The sequence below is a fragment of the Papio anubis genome, chromosome 4, assembly GCF_008728515.1.
Source record: "Papio anubis isolate 15944 chromosome 4, Panubis1.0, whole genome shotgun sequence".
In the NCBI taxonomy this organism is placed as follows: Eukaryota; Metazoa; Chordata; class Mammalia; order Primates; family Cercopithecidae; genus Papio; species Papio anubis.
Genome location: NC_044979.1, coordinates 53,206,863 through 53,224,605, shown reverse-complemented (window position 1 = coordinate 53,224,605; position 17,743 = coordinate 53,206,863). Strand labels below are relative to the sequence as shown.

General features: G+C 43.3%; 2 protein-coding genes across 2 annotated transcripts in view; one reads left to right on the top strand and one right to left on the bottom strand.

Moving 5' to 3' along the window:
• RINT1 (RAD50 interactor 1) overlaps positions 1–1,225 on the top strand; it is a 37,385-nt gene extending 36,160 nt beyond the window's left edge. Inside the window, 1 exon segment of the mRNA XM_003896446.5 lies at positions 673–1,225. Coding sequence (XP_003896495.2) covers positions 673–865 — 193 coding nt within the window. The 3' untranslated portion in view covers positions 866–1,225.
• EFCAB10 (EF-hand calcium binding domain 10) lies at positions 931–16,807 on the bottom strand. Its single transcript, XM_009203622.4, has 4 exons — positions 16,625–16,807; positions 3,250–3,414; positions 3,045–3,132; positions 931–1,037 (listed from the first exon to the last, which is right to left on the bottom strand). Exons 1-4 carry the CDS (start codon positions 16,728–16,730, stop codon positions 1,001–1,003), a joined length of 396 nt encoding a protein of 131 aa, XP_009201886.2. The 5' UTR covers positions 16,731–16,807; the 3' UTR covers positions 931–1,000.
• Positions 16,808–17,743: the final 936 nt, after the last annotated feature.

Below are 17,743 nucleotides of genomic sequence, written 5' to 3'. Positions count from 1 at the left end.
TTAATGTTCTTTCTGCTGCCTTCATTTTATCCCTTATTTTTGTCTTTTCCCATATTCTAATCTACCTAAAGTTATAGCCATATTTAATATAGTATTAATATCAAGTATTGTATTTAGGGAAATAATGGATACATATTGAAATAGGGATCCTATTACCTTAATCTAAAGAAATAGAAACTCTGCACCTGTGTAGTCTTACCATGTTAAAAGAACCAAATAATAAATCCATAAGTATTTTTATAGAGAACATGTGGACCAGCAGTACAGAGCAGCTGTTTAGGATTCTCAAAATTGTTATAATATGGTTGATGCGGCCGGGCGCGGTGGCTCAAGCCTGTAATCCCAGCACTTTGGGAGGCCGAGACGGGTGGATCACAAGGTCAGGAGATCGAGACCATCCTGGCTAACACGGTGAAACCCCGTCTCTACTAAAAAAAAAAAACAAAAAAATTAGCCGGGCAAGGTGGCGGGCGCCTGTAGTCCCAGCTACTCGGGAGGCTGAGGTAGGAGAATGGCAGGAGCCCGGGAGGCGGAGCTTGCAGTGAGCCGAGATCGCGCCACTGCACTCTAGCCCGGGCGACAGAGCGAGACTCCGTCTCAAAAAAAAAAAAAAAAATATGGTTGATGCAGATAATGGAGATCTCATTTCCCTCCTTTGTTTTCCCTAAACAGCATAAAAGAAGCCTGTATTGTTTTGAATTTGAACGTCGGTTCTGCACTACTCCTGAGAGATGTACTGCAGTCAACTTCAGGGCAACTTCCTGCCACAGCAGCATTAAATGAAGTTGGAATTTACAAACTGGCTCAACAAGATGTTGAGATTCTACTTAATTTGAGGACAAATTGGCCTAATACTGGAAAATAATGTCTTTCAGAAAAACGTTTTCTTGGTTTTTGTTTTTAAGAGGAAGCCAATTGGATTTCAAGTGATACGATGAAATTCTGAATTAATGAAACTGGAAAACTTTATAGGATTAATTATCTTGGATTTATGGCGTTATTAAAATGCTGACCATATTTCCTTCATCCTCTTGTTCCTAAGGAAACAAAAACAGAAAACGAAACAATGAAAACTCATTCTATTTACAAGTATAAATGCTGAGTATGTCTGTTGAAGACAAGAGCAGAGATATTAAATTATAACCAACTTTCAATTTCCTGTGCTAATTAAGGAAAATTCTGTTGTGGATAATCAAACATAGCCAATAAATTTTTTTTAAACTCACTTTAGAATGCATATTTTAATTGAGGCACCTGTATCTAGTTTGGGAATTCACTATATTTCCTTAAGAAAACTGGCAGGGCACAGTGTCTCATTCCTGTAATCCTAGCACTTTGGGAGACTGAGGTAGGAGGATCGCTTGAGGCAGGAGTGCAAAACCAGCCTGGCCAACATGTCAAGACCCTGATTGCATGTCTGTAGTTCTAGCTACTTGGGAGGCTGAGGTGGGAGGATAACTTGAGCCCAGGAGGTCAAGACTACAGTGAGCTGTGATTGTGACACTACACTGCAGCCTGGGCAAGTGAACAAGACCCTGTCTCTAAAAAAAAAAAAAAAAAAAAAACCACATTGTGAGATGGTGAATAAGATAGGATTGTTCTTCTTTCTTACAAATGTCCTTCTATTTTAAATGCTTCCTAGTTTCATTCTGTCTGACAGTGGGCAACCTTTTCTTTCTGGATGAAACATTTCAGGCCATGGCACTCTGACTCAAACATTCCCACGTGGTAGGGAATGTAATTAAACATTATTATTTATGTAACTGATGAGACAAAAATCTCAAGTTTCTTTTTTCTTGTAACTTTTCCTTGACCTTGGGCTGTATTCAGTAATAGCTTCTTAACTAATAAAATCTCAGAGTAAAACTTCTTAAAAAATTGAGCTAGATTCCCTGGAAACTTTCTACAACTATTAAATTTTATTCCAGTGGTTTTTCTCTGACTTAGCAGTGATTTAATCCTGTAATATCTCAAAATCTAAAATTAGGCTGGGTGCGGTGGCTCACGCTTGTAATCCCAGTACTTTGGGAGGCCAAGGCGGGTGGATCACCTGAGGTCAGGAGTTTGAGACCAGCCTGACCAACATGGAGAAACCCTGTCTCTGCTGAAAATACGAAATTAGCCAGGCGTGGTGGCGCATGCCTGTAATCCCAGCTACTCAGAAGGCTGAGGCAGGAGAATCGCTTGAACCTGGGAGGCGGAGGTTGCCATGAGCCGAGATCACACCACTGCACTCCAGCCTGGGCAAAAGAGTGAAACTCTGTCTCAAAAAAAAAAAAAAAAAAATTTAAAATTATCAGACTAACATGCAGCCTATGCTACTGATAAACATTGACTTTGTGATAATTTTGAGGAAATATTTTGAGCTAAATTGTATTAGTATGTATTTTATAGATAGAGTTTCCAGCTAGTGTGTTGAGCTCAAAGTGTCTCTGTTAGTTGTCCCAGCATAGTGGTGATTCTTCACCTCATCCTTTGAGAATTGCTGGGGCTTCCTATTTAGAATGGAGCTGGCTGGGCGCAGCCCGTTACATGCCTGTAATCCCAGCACTTTGGGAGGCCGAGGCAGTGGATCACTTGAGGTCAGGAGTTCGAGATCAGCCTGGCCAACATGGTGAAACCCTGACTCTACTAAAATTACAAAAGTTTGGGCCTGGTGATGCGCATCTGTAAGCCCAGCTATTGGGAAGCTGAGGCAGGAGAATCGCTGGAAGCTGGGAGGTGGAGTTGCAGTGAGCTGAGATACTGCCACTGCACTCCAGCCTGGGCAACAGAGCGAGACTCCATCTCAGAAAAAAAAAAAAAAAAAAAAAAAAAGAATGAAGCTACCTCCGGAGCTTCCTCTCTAACCCCAGCATTTTCCCCTCCTATTCCCGAGCTTAGAGACTTTACTGTCAGCCTTCCCTGTCCTCACTTTCCAGTCAGCTGAAAGTTTCAAGGGAACAAAATATTTCTTTCAAAAGATAGGAACCTATTTTAAAAGGCGTTATGTTTCAAAATCATGCCACCTTATTAAAATATTTGTCACTTAAAAATAAACTTACACTTCCTCCTTGAATTTATCCAAAGTTATTATATGTCCATCATCTTTTAAATCTTCATCTTCAGTGCATAGACCCAGAGTTTTTAGGGCTGTAAAATAATGAGAAGAAATTAAGTGAGAATTTTACAAAGTGAGAAGTATTTTCTGCTAGAAAAAAATTATGGAATGACCACAAACTATTACCTCAATTTGTAGAATGTACTGACCTTCTTTATACTGCACAAATGATATAGTGCCTCTGCCTGAGGAGTCCATCATCTCAAACATGGCCACAATGTTAGAGTTATCCATAAAGAAAGGAAATGCTACGCCTGTTACTTTTGCAATTCTCAGTCGTTCCAATAGAGATATTAAATATTCTCTTGGTTTTTCTGCAAAAGAATAGTTCCAGCTCTTTCTGATACAAAATTAAAATATGTCGCAAATAGAAGTAGTCATTTAACAATTATTAAACAGCTATAGCAAAGGCACTGTACTAGGCACTGGGGACACAAGCCTTACTTTTCATGAAACAGTCCAGCAAGAAGGTAAGACATTGAATACTTAAATAATTACATATACAAATGCCCTATCTCAGATGATTGAATACAGAGACTGGACCTGGGCATTTTTTAGAAAAACTCCCCAAGTGACTGTAAGTTGCAGACAGGGTTGAAAACCAAAAAGATAGAGGGAACAGCATAATGCAGGGAAGAAGTTGGCCACCTAAAGAATTGATAAGATATAAATAATAGGCCGGGCATGGTGGCTCATGCCTGTAATCTCAGCACTTTGGGAGGCTGAGGAGGGTGGATCACCTGAGGTTGGGAGTTTGAGACCAGCCTCACCAACATGGAGGAATCTCATCTCTACTAAAAATGCAAAGTTAGCCAGGCATGGTGGCGCATGCCTGTAATCCCAGCTACTCCGGAGGCTGAGGCAGGAGAATCACTTGAACCTGGGAGGCGGAGGTTGCAGTGAGCCAATATCACGCCATTGCACTCCAGCCTGGGAAACAGAGCGAGACTCTGTCTCAAAAAAAAAAAAAAGATTTTCTAAAATATATATATATATACACACACATATATATAATAAAAACAGACTGATAAATATGGTCCTGTAATTAGGAAGCATATGTATTCATTTCTAACATAAAAGCAATTTGGATAAATATTCTGTAGTTTAAGCAATTTTAAAAATGAAAAATCAAGATCAACTCACTTTTCAGAAATAGTGCAGAACAATCATGATGAAGCCAAAAGGAGTAGTGATAGAGCAGTATGGATGGTATATACCACTCCTGTTGCTTGATCATTTTATCATTTCAATCTTAAGCTTTACTCTTACTTTTTTTTTTTAAGTTAGAGACAGGATCTTGCTATGTTGCCCAGACCAGTCTCGAGCTCCTGGGCTCAAGCAGTCCTCCCATCTCGGCCTCCCAAAACGTTGGGATTTATAGGCATGAGCCACGATGCTTGGCCAATTCATGTTTTCTTTAAAAAATTTAAGTTACGGCTGGGCGTGGTGGCTCACGCCTGTAATCCCAGCACTTTGGGAGGCTGAGGCAGGAGGATCAGGAGGTCAGGAGATCGAGACCATCCTGGCTAACACAGTGAAACCCTGTCTCTACTAAAAATACAAAAAATTAGCCTGGTGTGGTGGCGGGCGCCTGTAGTCCCAGCTACTTGGGAGGCTGAAGAAGGAGCAGGAGAATAAGTGAATCCGGGAGGCAGAGCTTACCTGCAATGAGCTGAGATCGCCTGCACTCAAGCGTGAGTGACAGAGCAAAGATTTCATCACCAAAAAAAAGTTAAGTTACATCATTACTGAGAATTTCATGTTTATAAAAGTAGAAAAAGTAAAATGAGACGGTAGCCCGGTGGCTCAAAGCCCTGTAATCCCTTTGGGAGGCCGAGGCCAGGATCCTGAGTCAGGGAGGTCGAGACCACAGTGAAACCCGTCTCTACTAAAATAAGAGCGGTGGTGGTGGGCGCCTGTAGTTAACTACTCAGGAGGCTGAGGCAGGAGAGTCGTGAACCGGGAAGCGGAGCTTGCAGTGAGCGAATCGCCCTGCACTCCAGCCAGGCGACAGCCATGAACTCCGTCTCAAAAAAAAAAGAAAAGTAAAATGAACCCATCACCAACTTCAACTGTTAAAATGTGTGGCCAGGCCAGAAGCGATTGAAGCTCAAACCTGTAATCCCAGCACTTTGGGAAGCCAAGGCAGATTGAATCCGAGGTCAGGAGGTCGGGGTGTCCACAAGCAACTGCAGTGAAACCCGTCTCTACCAAAAAAATACAAAAACTAGCGAGGTGGTGGGTGCCTGTAGTCAGCCGGGAGGCTGAGGCAGGAGAATGGGCGTAAACCGGGGCGGAGCTTGCGGTGAGCTGAGATCCACTGCGCAGCCTGGGGAATGAAGCGAGACTCCGTCTCAAAAAAAAAAAAAAATGTGTGGCCAATCTTAATTCACTATAGCCCTATCCACATCAGTTTGTGAGTAACAAAGTTAATCTTGTTTGTGCCCTAACTGAAGAGAACTGACCATTAACAGCATAAATGATAGCCCAAACCATCTCAGTTAGGTCATTTTATGCAATTCTGACTGAAAAGGTTAAGCAAACTTTCCACTCAATCAGTACTAAAACCAATGCACCAGATCAGCTGCAGACAAAAGACAGCTTTCAATGGAAAATTTTAAACGTGGGCTCAAGATCCTGAAGCAGTTCTTCAAAGAATTGTTAACAGGAGATGAAACATGGTTCTACAGTGTCATCCTAAAGACAAACTCAATCAAAGCAATGGCTACCAAGAGGTGACATGGTCCAGTCAAAGCACAAGTTGACCAGTCAAGAGCAAAGGTCATGGCAACAGTTTTTTGGGATGCTCAAGGCATTTTGCTTGTTGATTTTTTGGAGTCCCAAAGAATGATAGCATCTGCTTATTATGAGAATGTTTTGAGAAAGCCAAAGCTTTAGTTTAAAAAAGCCCAGGAAAATTTCATGAGAAAGTCCTTCTCTACCACAACAATGCTCCTGCTCATTCCTCTTGTGGAACAGGGCAATTTTACAAGAGTTTCCATGGGAAATCATTAGCATCCACCTTACAGTTCTGATTTAGCTCCTTTTGACTTTTTTGTTTCCTGATCTTAAAAAAATCTTTAAAGGGCACCCATTTTTCTTTATGATGTAAAAGAGACTGCACTGACGTTGTTAAATTCCCAGGGCCCTCAGAGTTCTTCAGGGATGGACTAAATGGCTGGTATCATTGTTTACAAAAGTATCTTGAATTTGATAGAGCTTATGTTGAGAAATAATTTTTAGTCTTTTAATTCCATTTTTCCATGAACTTTTTGAAGTCCCCTTATATGTATTTTTTCATGGTGAGAACACTGATAATCTACTCTTTCAGCAATTTTCAAATACATATTATTAACTGTAGTCACCATAATAATACAGTAGGTCTCTTGAACTTATTCCTCTTCTGTCTGAAATTTTGTGTCCTTTGGCCAACATCTCCCCAATGCCCCCGCCCTCTGGCTCTTGAGCATCATTTTCCTCTTTTTGAGTTTGACTTTTTCAGATTCCACATATAATTAAGATCACGAGGTACTCTTCTGTGCCTGATTTACTTAATGTCTTCTAGGCTCATCCATGTTGTTGCAAATGACAGGATATTCGTCTTTTTTGTAAGACTGAATAGTATGTCATTGTGTATATATCACATTTTCTTCATTCATTCATCCATGGACACTTAGGCTGATTCTATATAGTGGCTATTGTGAATAGTGCTGTGATGAATACGAGTGCAAGGTATTTCTTCAACATACTGATTTCATTTCCTGTGGATATATACCCAGTGGTGGGAACGCCAGATAAGTTCTATGTTTACATTTTTGAGAAACCACCATATTGTTTTCCATAATGGTTGTACTAATTCACAATCTCACCAGTGGTGTACAAGGGTTCCCTTTTCTCCACATCCCTGCCAACACTTGAAATCTTTCATCTTTTGTTAGTGTTTTAGGGATGGGGTCTCATTATGTTGCTCAGGCTGGTCTTGAACTCCTGGACCCAAGTGATCCTCCTGCCTCGGCCTCCTGAGCAGCTGGGACTACAGGCACAGCCATCATGCCCGCCATCTTTGTTTCTGATAATAGCGTTTCTAACAGGTGTGAGATGGTATCTCATTGTGGTTTTATTTTGTATTCCCTTGGTTAGTGATACTGAGCATTTTTTCATATACCTGTTGGCCATTTCTATATCTTCTATGGAAAAATGTCTATTTATGTCCTTTGCCCATTAAAATTTTTTTTTGAGGCTGCTCGAAAAGCCTGTAATCCCAGCACTTTTGGGAGGCCGAAGGGTGGATCACGAGGTCAGGAGATCGACTATCCTGGCTAACATGGTGAAACCCTGCCCTCTACTGAAAATACAAAAACTAGCCGGGCGTGGTGGCGGGCGCTTCGTAGTCTCAGCTACTTGGGAGGCTGAGGCGGGAGAATGGCGTGAACCCGGGAGGCAGAGCTTGCAGTGAGCCGAGATCAGCCACTGCACTCCAGCCTGGGAGCACAGCCGGTGACCGCTCCTCAAAGTGCAATTTTTTTTTTTTTACTATTGAGTTATTACATGTTTTGGATATTGACCCTTTATCAGACATATAGTTTGCAAATATATTCTCCCATTCCATAGGTTGTCTCTTCACTCAGGTTATGTTTTTAAATCTTTTAATTTATAGGTTTCCACTCCATCTTTTTCATCCCTGGGAATTTATGTGTTGAAACCAGAAGTAGACTTTCAAGTCTAATATTGTGCCTTGCTGGTACAAATATGCTCTAGCAATAAATAGGCTAGTAAAGGCAGTCACATTTTGTATGAAATCTTCTGTTTCTTCTTCCTGGACCATATATCAAATTCAGAAACTGGAAAAAGACCAAGTTTGAATTTCAACTCACTACATTTCATTTTAAGGCTTGAATAAGTAAATAATGCTAATAGAACTTGGTGTACCACTTTGATGAAAATCCAAACCAGGCTTATTGTGTATCCTTTAGGCTGCATGGGATGTTACAATGTTTATGTTTGGAGACTACAATGTATACTCTACCTGCTTTTAAAAATTTTTTGAAAATGATCACAACATAAATATATATAATAAAGACAGAACCTTTTTAAAACATGAAAGGCAGAGCCAAATGTTACTAACCACCTATGTTACATAAATGTCAGCAGATATAAAAAAACAATTCTTCAAGGGATACAACATTCAGGTTCAACTTCTTAATCATAATAGCTAATTGACCACCTATGTTACATAAAATGTCAGCTGATATAAAAAACAATCCTTCAAGGGACACAACGTTCAGGTCCAACATCTTAATCATGATAGCTAACTGAACCCTTACTATATGCCTGGTACTATGCGAAGCATTTTCTATGGATCACTTCATTCACTTCTCACAACAGTCGCTTGTTCAAGGCCACACAGCCAGTATGAATCCAGGCAACGTGCTTCTAAAGCTTGCAGACTTTACCATACTCTACTAAAATGGAAGCATCTTCAATGGTGAAATTTAGTTAGTCATGATGGTCTCCATTGAGTTTTTTTCTCAATAGTTTTCAAATTCATTTTACTCTACCAATCCCACAGCAATCTCTCTCATTTGGGTTACTATTGATATAATTGTCTAATTTTATTAAAGCCATCCCTAAAAATTCATATTCCCTCCTTATATAGCATAGAATTGTCACTGGAAAATGGCAGCATGGCCAGCAACTGTGTGTGTGTGTATATATATACACATACACACACACCCATATGTACACACATATATATACAGTATATATATACACACATATACACAGTATATATAAAAATATATATACTCTATTAGTATGTTTAAATGCTGCTGATAAAGACATACCTGAGGCTGAGTAATTTATACAGGAAAAAGGGTCTAATGGACTTACAGTTCCACATGGCTGGGAAGGCCTCACAGTCATGGTGGAAGGCACGGAGGAGCAAGTCACATCTTACATGAATGGCAGCAGGCAAAGAGAGACCTTGCGCAGGGAAACTCCCGTTTTTTTTTTCTTTTTGAGACGGAGTCTCACTCTGTCGCCCAGGCTGGAGTGCAATGGCGCAGTCTTGGCTCACTGCAAGCTCCACCTCCCAGGTTCACGCCATTCTCCTGCCTCAGGCTTCTGAGTAGCTGGGACTACAGGCACCCGCCACCATGCCTGGCTAATTTTTTTGTATATTTTTAGTAGAGACTGGGTTTCACTGTGTTAGCCAGGATGGTCTCGATCTCCTGACCTCACAATCTGCCCACCTCGGCCTCCCAAAGTGCTGGGATTACAGGTGTGAGTCACTGCACCCAGCTGGAAACTCCCATTTTTAAAACCATCAGATCAGGTCAGGCACAGTGGCTTACACCTGTAATTTCAGCACTTTGGGAGGCCAAGGCAGGTGGATCACCTGAGGTCAGGAGTTCAAGACGAGCCTGGCCACCATGGTGAAACCCTGTCTCTACTTCAAAGAAAAGAAAAAAAAAAAAATTAGCCAGGCGTGGTGGTGCGTGCCTGTAATCCCAGCTACTCAGGAGGCTAAGGCAGGAGAATCGCTTGAACCCTGGAGGCAGGGGATGCAGTGAGCCAAGATCGCGCCATTGCACTTTAGCCTGGGCAACAAAAGTGAAACTTCATCTCAAAAAAAAAAACAAAAAAACAAAAAAACAAAAAAACAAAAACGTGGCCATCAGATCTCGTGAGACTTACTCACTATCACAAGAACAGCACAGGAGAGACTCGGCCCCATGACTCAATTACCTCCCACTGGGTCCCTCACTCAATGTGTGGGAATTCAAGACGAGATTTGGGCAGGGATACAGCCAAACCGTATCTCATATATATATATATATACACACACACACACACATTGTTTTGAGATGAAGCCTCACTTTGTCATCCAGGCTGGAGTGCAGTGGTGCAATCTTGGCTTACTGCAACCTTTGCCTCCCAGGTTCAAGCGATTCTCCTGCCTCAGCCTCCCAAGTAGCTGGGATTACAGGCATCTGCCACCATGCCCAGCTAATTTTTGTAACACCCAGCAATTGTATTTCCCAATATACCCTAGCTGAGGCAAGGTTTTCCTACCAAATTATTTCAGGTCAGGTCAGGTCTTGCTGTTAAGTGACTTATGAAACTGTTGGTTTTCAGAGCTTTCAGAATTTTGGAATTGAGAACGGGGGACTGTGTACCTGTTTCCTCAATAGTAATTGCCCAATCAAACTGTCTAGTCTTATTTTCTGCAATTCCCCTGTAATTCCAAGGTTTTCAAATTGGGACACATGTCATAATACCAGGGGCTTCACAAAGACACAGGATAAAGCTAATGTGTCTTTCTAAGCATCAATCATACCTTGGTGAGTAATATAAAACATTTATATCAAGAAATAGGTATATCTACAGAAGAACAGATCTCATTAATTTTTAGGACAAAACAAATGACTTCAAAGAAACTTCTTATGCCACATCAGGCTAAGGTCCCAGACACTGAATGGACAAGTCCTCTCTCCTCTGTCATTAGGAGGACTCAGGCAGGAAACTTCAACAGCACTGCATACATACTCTGCATGCCAGCCCACCCCTTCTTTAGCTTCATTACCTTCTTATTCTGGCTCAGTGTTTCATACCTATGGTTTCCTCTCCCCAACTGTGGTGTTCATAAAGATTTTTTTTTTTTTTGAGACAGAGTCTCACTCTGTCACCCAGGTTGGAGTGCAGTGGCCGGATCTCAGCTCACTGCAAGCTCCGCCTCCTGGGTTTAGGCCATTCTCCTGCCTCAGCCTCCCAAGTAGCTGGGACTACAGGCGCCCGCCACCTCACCTGGCTAGTTTTTTGTATTTTTTTAGTAGAGACGGGGTTTCACTGTGTTAGCCAGGATGCTCTCGATCTCCTGACCTCGTGATCCGCCCGTCTCAGCCTCCCAAAGTGCTGGGATTACAGGCTTGAGCCACCGCGCCCGGCTTATAAAGATGTTTTAAGGAATCTTCCTCCTCCTCCTCCTCCTCCTCCTCCTCCTGGGATTACAGGCGTGAACCACCACACCCGGCCGGAATTCTCATTATTAAAGATGGTACCCGGCCAGGCGCAGTGGCTTACGCCTGTAATCCAAGCACTTTAGGAGGTCGAGGAGAGAGGATCACTTGAGGTCAAGAGTTCCAGACCAGCCTGGACAACATGGCAAAACCCCATCTCTACTGAAAATACAAAAATTAGCTGGGCCTGGTGTTTTGCACCTGTAATCCCAGCTACTCTGGAGGCTGAGGTGTGAGAGTCGCTTGAACCCTGGAGGCAGAGGTTGCAGTGAGCTGAGATGTGCCATTGTACCCTAGCCTGGGCGACAGGGCAAGGGTCTGTCTTAAAAAAAGAAAAGAGGCCGGGCGCGGTGGCTCAAGCCTGTAATCCCAGCACTTTGGGAGGCTGAGGCGAGTGGATCACGAGGTCAGGAGATCGAGACTATCCTGGCTAACATGGTGAAACCCCATCTCTACTAAAAATACAAAAAAAACTAGTCGGGCGTGGTGGCGGGCGCCTGTAGTCTCAGCTACTTGGGAGGCTGAGGTGGGAGAATGGCGTGAACCCGGGAGGCGGAGCTTGCAGTGAGCCGAGATCACGCCACTGCACTCCAGCCTGGGAGCACAGCGAGACTCCGTCTCAAAAAAAAAAAAAAAAAAAGAAAAGAAAAAAAGTGGTATCCATGTCTCAATTTTAAAAAACAGCTACACTATTTATGTGATAGGTATATAATTAATGTATGAGTATTCCCAGACTTCCCTTCCACTAAGGAGAATTTTGTCTTTATCTGCTTAGGTTCTTTTCCCCTGATAATGCCTTCTACTGGAAAATTCTGGTTTTGCCAGATGGGTTCAAGGCTTTTTGTGCTGGAGGAAAAAAAGAATCTTCAAGATGCTAAATTGGTTGACATAATAAAGAACTGAGAAAACCACGCAAGATAGGGAGGAGACAGAAAAGGTGGACGGGCTGAGTGTCATGGATTTGGAACCTGACAGGCTCTGCTGCTGCTGTGGAGAATACAGCTGGGAACAAGGAGGAAGGACTTTTGAGTGGTTTTACTGTGGATTATGAGTTAAAATCTTTTTGATTCCTTTCAAATTACTCTTGATTGCTGGAATGACTGTGCTTCTTTGAGTGGGATTCTGTGTTGTGACCGAGATGGCCAAATGGAGGCCTCTGTTTGTGTGGATTATAAGTGTTTGAGATTCTCAGAGACTATCAGAAAGTTCATGTAGATCAGGTAAGTGGGCTCATGCTGAAACTCAGAAAAATTAATTTTTCATTCAGTTGACCCATTGGCTGCCATAGTGCTTTTGTCTTTTTAATTTTTTTTTTTTTCTTCTTGAGGCAGAGTCTCGTTCTGTCACCCAGGCTGGAGTGCAGTGGCACAATCTCAGCTCACTGCAACCTCTGCCTCTGTGTTCAAGCAATTCTCCTGCCTCAGCCTCCCGAATAACTGATTACAAGCATGTGCCACCACACCTGGCTAATTTTGTATTTTTAGTAGAGACAGCATTTCACACTGCCACGACATCTGGATAATTTTGTGTTTTTAGTAGAGAGAGTTTTTCACCACATTGGCCAGGCTGGTCTCGAACTCCTGACCTCAAGTGATCTACCTGCCTCGGCCTCCCAAAGTGCTGGGATTATAGGTGTGAGCCACCATGCCTAGCCTGTCTTTTTAATTTTAAATTGTTTTTGTTGTTCATATCATGTTTAAGATACCCATATTAAGGATAATCGAATGTTCCAGTTGGCCTGGGACAGTCCTAGTTTACCATGTTGTCCTGGAATAATTATTAATAGTACCTATTTTCACTCAAAATATCCCTAGTTTGGATGATAACTCATATAGTCATCTTACCCATAAAGAACCACTAATGAAGACAGGAAATGTAAGTGTAAGTCAGTGAGGAGCATCAAAATAACAATTTGGTAAATTCTCAAGAGAATCTGCAGATTCATAAATTGCATTCTTCTGATAAAAATTATACAACACATCAAGATGTGAAGAAAATTAGAGAATCAAGCCAAGATGTCCAATATCCAATAATTCCAGAACGATATAGGTAAGGAAAATAAGAAAAATACTTCCTAGACCTGAAAGAAAAATGTCTCCAAATTTAATAAGACAATAAAGTACCTAGAGCACAATACATTAACAGCAACAACAACAAAACCATTCCAAGGCATATCAATATTTAGGACACCAGAGATAAGATAAAAAGACAACCCTAAAAAGTTTCCAGAAAGAATAAACTTGCCTCATACCCAGATCAAGAATCTGATGTCATATGACATCAGAATTCTTCAGAGCAACATGAGAAATTAGAAGACAATGGAACAATGCCTCAAAAATTCCGAGGGCAGTATGTTCCAACTTAAAATTGTATCTACTCTTATTTTATGAGACAGAGTCTCGCTCTGTTGCCCAGGCTGGAGTGCAACAGTGAAATCTCAGCTCACTGTAACCTCCACTTCCCAGATGCAAGTGATTCTCCTGCCATAGTCTCCTGAGTAGCTAGGACTACAGGCGTATGCCACTATGCCTGGCTAATTTTTGTATTTTTAGTAGAGACGGGGTTTTACCATGTTGGCCAGGCTGGTCTCAAACTCCTGACCTCAAGTGATCTGCCTGCCTCGGCCTCTCAAAGTGTTGGGAGGCATGAGCCTCCATGTGCAGCCTCCACTCTATTAAAGTTTTGAATGTAGGAATTCATATTTTTATATATGTGTGTTCCCAAAATCTTTACCCCTCAAAGCATGCTCTCTCAGGAAGCCACTAAAGGATATGCTCCACCAGAAGAAAGGGGTAAAGCAAGAATGAGGGATTGCTGGCCATGCCATAAAACAAGCTCTGAACACTAGAGAGGTGAGGAGTCGTCTTAGGATCAGAGTGAGGCGAAGCCGTGAATAACTACTGTGTAGCAATCAGTCCAGACTGGAGCAGGAAGACACAGAGCTGGGGTTACGGGGATTGGGTGGTGGGGGTGAGGGGTGGGGGTAATTACTCAGTGAATGCAAATGTAATGAGAGGAGAGCTGTACTGTGGCAAAAGAGGGTATGGATGAATTAGTGATGATCACACAAATTTAAGCCAAAAATTTAAATATATTATTAACCAGGGAAAACAACAAGGGAAATATAATCAGCGTAGTATAAGGATTATAGATACTTGCCTAATAATATTAAAAATTCTGAATACTGAGGATATCAAAATTGTGATCTAAATTTATCTGGAAGATGGGTGTGAGTGGGAACAGGTGTATGAGGTGTGTGTTTAAGATAGCCGCGGCCGGGCGCGGTGGCTCAAGCCTGTAATCCCAGCACTTTGGGAGGCCGAGACGGGCGGATCACAAGGTCAGGAGATCGAGACCATCCTGGCTAACCCGGTGAAACCCCGTCTCTACTAAAAAATACAAAAAACTAGCCGGGCGAGGTGGCGGGCGCCTGTAGTCCCAGCTACTCTGGAGGCTGAGGCAGGAGAATGGCGTGAACCCGGGAGGCGGAGCTTGCAGTGAGCTGAGATCCGGCCACTGCACTCCAGCCTGGGCGACAGAGCGAGACTCCGTCTCAAAAAAAAAAAAAAAAAAAAAAGATAGCCGCATTTTCATCTTCCACAGCATAAAGCTAGTATCTAACCTAGAGGGAAAAACATTCAGCAGCAGCAATATAGGTCTGTTATTTAGAAATCTCAAGATAAATAGCAAAGAATATTGCTAGAAGAGTTGAAATTATTTTGTGCAGAAGCTGGGGATGGAGACAGGAATGCTGTTGTTATTATAAGCTTTGGAGTACTTTTCAATTTTTAAACCCCATACATCCACTTCAGTAGAAATGAAACTTAAAAATAAATGTTGACAAACATTTTTATGTAATGAATGTAACATATCCCTTTGTTATGATGAAGAACATTAACATTTGTGTTTAAGAATTTTTTTTTTGAGATGGTGTCTTACTCTGTCACCCGGCCTGAGTAGCAATCTCGGCTCAATGCAACCTCCACCTCCCAGGTTCATATGATCCTCCCACATCAGCCGCTTGAGTAGCTGGGATTATAGGCACACACCACCATGTGCAGCTAATTTTGTATTTTTGGTAGAGATGGGGTTTCCCCATGTTGCCCAGGCTGGTCTATGAACTCCTGAAGTCAAGTGATCTACAGCCTCCCAGAGTGTTGGGATTACAGGTGTGAGTCACTGTGCATTGGCCCATCATTTGTCTTAATATATAATATTAGGCTGGAGTGCAGTGGCACAATCATGGCTCACTGCAGCCTCGAACTCCCAGGCTCAAGCGAGACTCCCATCTCAGCCTCCTGAGTAGCTGGCACCACAGGCATGCACCACCATGCCCCAGATAATTTTTTTACTTTTAGTAGAGGAGCAGTCCCAGCTGTGTTGCCCAGGCTGGTTTAAGAACTCCTGGGCTCAAGTGTTGGGATTACAGGCGTGAGCCACTGCCCCCAAGGAGCTTCATAAGTAGCTAGGATTACAGGCATGCACTACCACACCCAGCTAATTTTGTGTATTTTTAGTAGAGAGGAGGTTTCACCATGTTGGCCAGGCTGGTCTCAAACACCCGACCTCAAGTGATTCGCCCACTTCGGCCTCCCAAAGTGCTGGGATTACAGGCCTGAGCCACTGCACCCGGCCTATTTTTCTATTTATTTATTTATTTTTTTTTTTGAGATGGAATCTTGCTCTGTCACCCAGGCTGGAGTGCAGTGGTGCCATCTCGTGCCCAGCCTTGTTTTGTTTTAATACTTTAAAACAACTAGCAAGAACTTTATCATCCTATACATGATATTGGTTGGGTGTTTTTTGGCACAGTTGGAATGTTTGGTATTTCCATTTCCTTAAGAAGCAAATGGACAATTTTGGCATTTTGGACGCTCCATATGGAGGTCAGCAAATTACAATTCTGCACCCTGGGGAGGACACAAAACCATTTTCACCTTAATGTAACTTTTAAATGATACAGCACTCCTAAATTACAAAAGGATGCAAATTTTGTAGGGGGTTCAGATGTGTAAAAAAATGTTAGGAGAAGCGATCTCCTCTAGAATATCTATCCTACCCTATCAATTGTTTTGTTGCCAGATTCAAAACTTTGGCCGCACACGGTGGCTCATGCCTATAATCCCAGCACTTTGAGAGGCCGAGGCGTGCAGATCACGTGAGGTCAGGAGTTCGAGACCAGCCTGACCAACATGATGAAACGCTGTCACTACTAAAAATACAAAAATTAGCCCGGCGTGGTGGCGGGCGCCTGTAACCTCAGCCATTCAGGAGGCTGAGGCAGGAGAATCACTTGAACCCGGGAGGTGAAGGTTGCAGTGAAACAAGCTCAGGCCATTGTACTCCAGCCTGAGGGACTGTTTTATTGAAGGCCACAGAGTTTATCAACAGCAGAAGGGCTCACGTGGCTGGGAGGCAGTGGAAAGCGAGTGTGTGAGAGGGGGTTTCGTGAGGGAAGCAAGTCCCGCGTGGAGGGATGGCTGTAACGGGGCATAGGGGCCCTTACCCGGCCGAAAGAATAAGAGGGCACTGGTGAGGTAGCTCACCAGCTCCTTGATCTGATGCCTTTCCAAATACTCCGCGGCTTGGAGCTCCCTGTTGCTGGTCTCCATCGGTTCGCGTCCCGCTGTTGCTAGGCGACTGCCTGGCGTCCCGGCCGTGCGACTCCGCCTCCCTCTCCCTGGCGCGGTCACGTGACGCCTCTGACTCCCCTGTGGCTGCGACCCGGACCTGGAATTTCTAGTGCTCAACATTCAGGGCAAGCCTGGGGAATGTAGCAGGGCAGAGAGGGCAGGTGAGGTGTGGACCAACGTCACCGTCCGGGATCCAGGCTGAGGGCTGGGCCCAAGTGCCTTTTTCCGTTTCTCTTTCTAGCACCTAGCTCGGTACTTGTTGATCCAATGATTAACAAGGCTTGACGTGCTGGCATCACAACTCAGCATGAGCTAATAACAGAAGGAACTTGTGCAATTTTGAGGGTGCCCAGTGGAGAGTTCTAAGTGGCATCTTCGGTGTGAGCGGCCTGCAGGCATGGCGCTGGCCACCAGGCAGGAAGGTCTTGGCCTGTTGGCTCGACTGGGTTGTGGGCCACAGAGCAGCCTGGATCCTGAGCTTCAACCCGTTTGCTGGAGCTGGTCTTAGGAGAGGGAGACCACCTGACAGATTTATTTATTTATTTATTTATTCATTCATTCAGAGACAGATTTTCGCTCTTGTTGCCCAGGCTGGAGTACAATGGTGCGATCTTGGCTCACTGCAATCTCCACCTCCCAGGTTCAAGAGATTCTCCTGCCTCAGCCTCCCAAGTAGCTGGGATTACAGGCATGCATCACTATACCCTGCTAATTTTTTTGTATTTTTTAGTAGAGATGGGGTTTCACCACCTTGGCCAGGCTGGTCTAGAATTCCTATCCTCAAGTGATCCACCCACCTTGGCCTCCCAGAGTGCTGGGATTACAGGCGTGAGCCACTGTGCCTGGCCCTGACAGTTGTTTTCAGGGAGGGTCACTGAGTAAGGTGGGATGCAAGTAGCTAGGAGGGCCTCTACTCAAGCATGGGAAGACCTGAGAAACTAAAACTCTGGGCTGGGCCATCTGTCCTTGAGGGCCTGTGCCCACGTCCTTCA

Excerpts from the sequence above, each read along its gene's own strand:
- EFCAB10 (XM_009203622.4), bottom strand. The coding sequence starts at position 16,730 with ATGGAGACCAGCAACAGGGAGCTCCAAGCCGCGGAGTATTTGGAAAGG. Across the intron at positions 3,415-16,624 it reads CCTCTTATTCTTTCGGCCGG|AAAAACCAAGAGAATATTTA; the intron begins GTAAGGGCCCCT and ends ATTCTTTTGCAG. Across the intron at positions 3,133-3,249 it reads ATTTGTGCAGTATAAAGAAG|CCCTAAAAACTCTGGGTCTA; the intron begins GTCAGTACATTC and ends ATTATTTTACAG.